The following is a 6296-nucleotide window of genomic DNA, read 5'->3' on the forward strand; positions in this document are numbered from 1 at the left end:
GCCCATGGAGGCCAGAAGAGGGAGTTGGATCCTCTGGGGCTGCAGTTACAGATGGTTGCTAGCTGCCATGTGGATGCTGGGAACCAAATGTGGTTCCTCTGCTAGAGCAGCAGTGATCTTAACCTCTGAACCATCTCTCCAGATCCTGGTTTAAATTTTAGGAACATTTAAAGAAATAACCTCTACACCAATATGTAGACTGGCATGGGAGCAAACAAATGGTCAATTTGAGACAAAGCAGTTACCATCACAACTAGTATACTGAAACATGGTAAAAGAATTGTGCCTGGACTAAACTGGCAGGCATAAACAGATACTTTGATTAGGCACAGTGGTGCATGCCAGCACTTGGAAGGCTAGAAGGACTGCAAGTTCCAGACCAGACTGGGCTATATCATGAGATCCTGCCTCAAGAAAAAAAAAAAGAGTTTGTGGCATACATAGAGGAAGTGAAGATGATTGAGATGTTTAGGGGTGGCAGCTCTTGCTTTGAAATGTAATTTTATTTAACTTATTTAAGTGAGAAATAAATGAGTGGAAAATTTCTCTTCATTTTATAGATATTGTTCAAAAGAAGGCACTTCAGGAGCCCCTGAGACCAATGAATCAAAGCCTTCGACAGCAGCAGCCTTGATGACAGAGGTGCTTCAGTGAGGAAGCTACTGTAAAAATAACCCTCACTTCCTGCTGGAGCCACAGTGGGGTGCTTGTGGGGAAAGCCAACTTTCAGCATGAATGGGCAGCCTCAGAGTTTCTATTTCTAGTTGTCAAGCAAATTTGGCATCTTCTTCCACCATCCGTAACTCAAAGGGAGAAGCCGAAATGATCTACTAAAGAATTATTTAGAAAGCAAGCCATTCAAAACAGAACACAAAACTGAGGTACAAAAAGGAATATTTATATTTTAAAAATACATCTGTGAACACCACTGGCATCTCAATTGCAAAGTATTTTCATGAAATACACTCCGCTGGCTATGCTTACTCAGTGTATTGTTACTTTCAACTGAGCTCAAGCGAGGACATGCTTGTGTAATTATAAGCACCACCATCACCACCACAAAAATTAATAAATTAAAGACTATTTCCACACCTTAGTATAACAGCCCCAAATTTCCACCCTTTCCTTTCTTTTTCTACCAAGCAGGACTTCTTGAATGGTCCACTTACACTCGGAGAGGCCATTGTAATCTGCTGGTGGGCACCACTGAACTATCAGAATTCCAGGTGAAATTGACTTATTTTCAGAAAGCCTCACATACTCTAGACCACTATTTATTCATTAGGTCATTACTATTAATATTCATATCAATTCTTTACAAATATTCAGCATGAAGTAAATAATATTTACAGCAGTACACAGTTTGCAATTCAACATACTAACAGCAGAATAAAAGGGGACCAACAGACTGTTAGAAGGCCAGAGGGGAAAGAATATTTAAATAAGTTCCTTCTGCTAATGTGTGTGCATGTGTGCCCACGCCTGAGTGCATTTTAATTCATAGAAAACTAAACATGCCCTCTTTTAAACGCAGAGTATTTACAAGCGGTACTGAAAAGCACACACACTCGCTAGTCATACTGGATACTTGATTTCTGTGAATCCATCCAGGTTTCCTTTTGTAAAATTCAGAAACAGACCTTTTATCTATTGAAGAAAATAACTTTGGAACATTTGTCAACTTTTGGTTCAAAGCATTTTTGCAAAAAGCCACAGATCATGCTTTCTTGTTTCAAAGGTGAACTGGTCAAGCACCTTCTAGAAGACACTGATGGCATGTTTGGTTACTGATCTACTGGGGATTGGAAAGACAATGGCAGTTATGCAGAACACCTACTGCTCTTCTTGTTCCTTTTACCAGTAGCAACATTAATGTAAAGGGAAATCTGGAAACACAAATCACATACAAATCATCAAAACATTTCAGTTAACAGTATTTAAAAAAAAAATTCCAAGGTCTAACAACAGTAGTACAGACACTGAAAACACTCCAAATACTCTTTAGCCTTAGGACTTTTTCAATACTATTAATAAAAGACAACCAATTGCCAAAAACAGGAGGAAGTTACAGCACTTGAGGTTTGAGGCAATTTCTTTTCAGGACCTGTAGCTCGAGGTGCTGCTTTAGGATCCTTATTTTAACTTGAAAGATATCCCAGGAATGAACTGACAAATTAAAACAACTTCCACTTGAAAACCACAGAAAATACAAAACCTAAGCTTGTCCAGCACGTATTTATTTTTAAGATCTGAAGTTGTTGGGTGAAGAGATTCAGGTCAACTTCAAGCCCTCAAAGCCACAGAATTTCCATCTCTTCTCTAGGCTGGCTCCGACTCCGGTCATTTCCTGTCTGAAGGTATGCTGGAGTCTACCCATGAGACATTCCACATCACTGGTGCAGATCTGTGGGACAGAGAAGACATCTTCCATTCAAAACCAGCTTTGCCTTTCTAGTCTGCTGCTGCTGCTGTGTGCACTGAGGGTGGGGGCAAGCTAATCTCCTCTCTTCCCTTGTGTGTTTCTGTGTGTTGCTAGAACGGTTTTCAGACACCAGTGTTCATCTGCTGTGACCACCAGATACAGACCACTGATCTTGCTTTTGGCAAGAACTGGTGTCAGTTTCACAGAGAGGTTGTGGCATGTAGCCAACTGAATGATGGCTGTTCAGTACTGGTGGTGCTGTGTGCAGGTCCGCTAGAGCTGCCAAGTCTTTTGGGAGGGGACGGAAACAGGAATGTCTGTCAGTGGAGCAGAATTCTCCACGTATGCACTTGTTCACAAAGGAGAACTAACAGGAATGAAGAATGATCTCTCTTCCTACTTTGATGTATCATTTTCTCTCCCCAACTACACACACACACACACACACACACACACACACACACACACACACACTGCACCCCTCCACACAAAACAAATCTGTGAACTTTCATTAGTAGCCCTCTTCTTAACTGTGAGCTTGGGCACAGAGCTCAGCTGCTGAGCACCAGAGGAAACTTAAAGAACTCTGGAGTTGCTGTCACACAGAACTTAGGTAGCCTTTAAGGCCCACATTAGGAAGTCATGACATTATTCTGGCAGGAAGATGCTAGGGAGGAACTGGCCTATGCTAAAAGTGACGTCGTGCTCTTCTCCTAGTGCCAGTAGCAAAACACACTGAAGGACACTATAGGGAGTAGAACTCCAATTTCAAATAATATAAATTCACAACAGATATAGTTACATTCATATAGTCACAGTGTGTATATGGAAAAGAGTCTGAAATATGTGCTAAACTGCTAACAGTGTTTATCTCTGACAGTGGGATTATGGAAAACTTTTACTTTTTCTTTACTATATTTCTATATTGCTTACTCTTAAAGACAGCATGCATTATTTTTGTAAATTACAAAACTAATGAGAAGTTTTATTGACATATATCAGCCATTACAACTGACCATGTGGTCCTGCTACTACCATTCCATCCTTCTCTTCGCTGCCAAATGGGTAATACAGCAGCAGAATAGCATTGGTTTCTAGAGGGAAATGAGGCAGTAGCACAAGCTAGAACTAACACAAAGGCCATCAAGGAAGATGTATCACCATAGCTAGAATATACTTAGAGCAATTAAGTCCCCAAATGGGCCAGCACCATTGTTAAAAGGACATAAGCTTCAGTGACTTAACATTTTGGACATCAAACTGTCAGAAATCCATACTCAATGGCACTTCCCAAGAGGCCCAGTCTGGTGAAATAGTGACTACAATCTAAGGGAAACTTAACTAAATACTGCTTCTGGAAAAAAAAGGATCTTTGTTTTGAGGAGTCAAGAGCCTCCTCTTGCTGCTTAGAGGCATCCTTGGCTTTCTATAAATGAGCACTTCCCTGCACTCCATGTACTCTGTGAGCTCCTCCCTTGAGGACAATACGCAGAACAAGAAATGACCCACAAGTTCATCTCTAAGCAGCTACCAAGTCTGTTATAAAAGCCCTCAGCATATTCCATCTTTTCTGTACCTCCCATGACTGTTTCTCAGGAGTGGTGCTGGCAGAAGGGGTAGTTGGAGCAAGACTTTCATTTTGTAAATCAAAATTTGCTAATGGCTAGAGGCCCAGGACAAATGTACAATGGGCAAGAAAGGTGACAGTGGGAGGACAGCCAAGGCTTCTAGCCTGAGCTTTCCTTGGTTTTAGCATTGAAGTCTAAAGTCTTGGGAAATTCCTAGTAGCAGGCAAACTAGGAGAGAAGTCATCCTACTTCCAAGAGGAAAGCTCTACATTGAATCTAGAGACTAGAAATAAGGGAAACTTCCTGAGAGCAATAAGTAATGCCCTGCTTATTGAAGAGAGTAAGGTCACTTATATACAAAGGACCCTTTATCCCCTGGTATCTTGCTTTGAGGCCTCCACATACCTTATTATCAAGACGGTGCAAGTAGGAACAGATGTATTCAATGCTTGCTCCGAATGGGTGCACATGAAGGAATGTGGAGATAATCCCTGCGGAGACAATGCCCCAGAGGTTATACTTGAACACGAGATTCCTTGAGTTTCCATGTGATAGCAAATGGACTCATATAAACAAGATGTACAAATGCACAATATAAATATATAGGATGGTACTTTAAGTTTGTGTACGTTTTACTCATTTAATCTTTAAAACAACCCCATGACAGATGAGAACGTCAAGGCACAGAACGTTTTAGCATCTAGCTGGCAAGTGGTAGAGCTGGAATGTGAACTCAGTGGCTCTTAATCTACTCATACTGTCTCTCACTGTGCTATGCCTTATGCAGGGAAGCTGGCATTTGAGGTCATTCCCATTATTTTTGTTCACTAAGAACAATCTGCATTCTAGAATTTTAAGATGAATTTAGATTGTGCTGTTTTTTTTTTTAATTTCCTTTGTAGCCTTTGGAGTTCATGATCTTAAGCACTAATAATGTCTTGTTATGGAAAACATATATATATATATATATCATATACTTTACCTGATTAATATAGTGCTTCTCACAGAAAAATCTGTTGTTTGCATTTGGGTTTTATTTGGTGAGTTCCTCTATAAAGAGAAACCAAATATTTCATTCATGCTGGTGGTCACTACCATTGTGGGCTGAGAGCCCCAAATATGTTCATGTAACAGAATTCTTGCAGCAGTTTCTAACTTTCAGGAATGCCTGAGAGATTTCCACTCAGCCTAACTCTGGGGTGATAAGCAGGCACAATGACTGTCTCGATTGTTCTGGGTGTTATGTTAATTGTTCTAATACTTGTATGGCAAAAAGTAGGAAAATTGTTCAAAGGTGTACAATTTCTTCTTAAAAATTTTTGAATTCATCTCCTTTCGTAAGATCTTTGGTTTATCTAATAGATCTAAAATTAAGCTTCCTGAAAACTAAAAACAAAAAAATAAAAGTGAAAATTAATTTGGATTAGAAAGTACAACTTTTCTATTCCTTTCAGAGGCTGACAAAGATAGCCCAAGTTTAAATTGCAGCTTGAAATTCTGTTTTTTTAAAACGAAAACCTTCCAAATAGTAGATAGCAAAGGGTGGGCTAGGAGGAACTGTGGGTAAGGCATAAAATCTGTTCAAAAGGGATACTATCACTTCTAACATTAGCTTATTCTTAAATGACTGGGTAAATTGAATTTCTGTGTACTGATTTGACTTGAGAAACTTCAATTCTGAAGAAAAAAAGTTCATGTTCAAAGAAATTCTAAATGTCACTGCCAAGAAATAAGTTCAGAGGTTTAAAAACCCTAATCAGTTTTTGAGAGTTCACGGTCAAAGGGCTGGTTAAAAACAAAATAAAATAACAGATTCCTCTTTCAATCAACCTAAGACCATACTCTTTAAAAAGCAAAGCAAGAGGCAGTCGTTTTTAAGAATCTTTTTTTAGGGCTATCCATCTACCCTCAGCACTTCTCTGACAAGGTCTCCCAGTTGCTATGCTAATTTCTTAAAAATTCTATCCAAAGGAATACTGACAATGGATTGCCGTAGATGAGGAACAGCTGACCCTCCTGGAACAGGGACCTCTGGCTGACTAGATTTACCAGAAGGGCAGACAGGGGGGAATGGATGAGGGTGCTGACAGCACAGTGGACAGTGACAGGGATGACAGAGTATGGAGTCTCTAGTGGGAGAGGAAGGCTGTCTACCTGACAAGTTTGTATTCATGCTCAGATGCCGAGGAGCTCAGAAGGTGGGCGACTGTGACCAGTGATAGTCATGTATATAGAGATTAGAAATGCGTGTGAAAACGTCTCAATGTCAATTGCCTTGGAATGAATTCTTCTGTATGAAAAAAAAA

At 40.0% G+C, this 6296-nt stretch overlaps 1 protein-coding gene across 8 annotated transcripts in view; it reads right to left on the reverse strand.

Moving 5' to 3' along the window:
* Nucleotides 1-877: 877 nt before the first annotated feature.
* The window catches only part of Enox2 (ecto-NOX disulfide-thiol exchanger 2), a 395106-nt gene continuing 389687 nt past the window's right edge, over nt 878-6296 (reverse strand). For 6 of the 8 annotated variants that reach the window (XM_029560435.1, XM_029560431.1, XM_029560434.1 and 3 more), the window contains 2 exons: nt 4396-4481; nt 878-2404 (listed from right to left, as the gene is read on the reverse strand). In XM_029560435.1, the coding sequence (XP_029416295.1) occupies nt 2273-2404; nt 4396-4481 (218 nt within the window). In that variant the 3' untranslated portion in view covers nt 878-2272. The remainder of the gene's footprint in view (nt 2405-4395; nt 4482-6296) is intronic. The other 2 variants (XM_029560436.1, XM_029560432.1) reach the window with 1 other exon arrangement.

Source organism: Nannospalax galili, unplaced genomic scaffold (genome assembly GCF_000622305.1).
Source record: "Nannospalax galili isolate Female #2095 unplaced genomic scaffold, S.galili_v1.0 scaffold371, whole genome shotgun sequence".
Lineage (NCBI taxonomy): Eukaryota > Metazoa > Chordata > Mammalia > Rodentia > Spalacidae > Nannospalax > Nannospalax galili.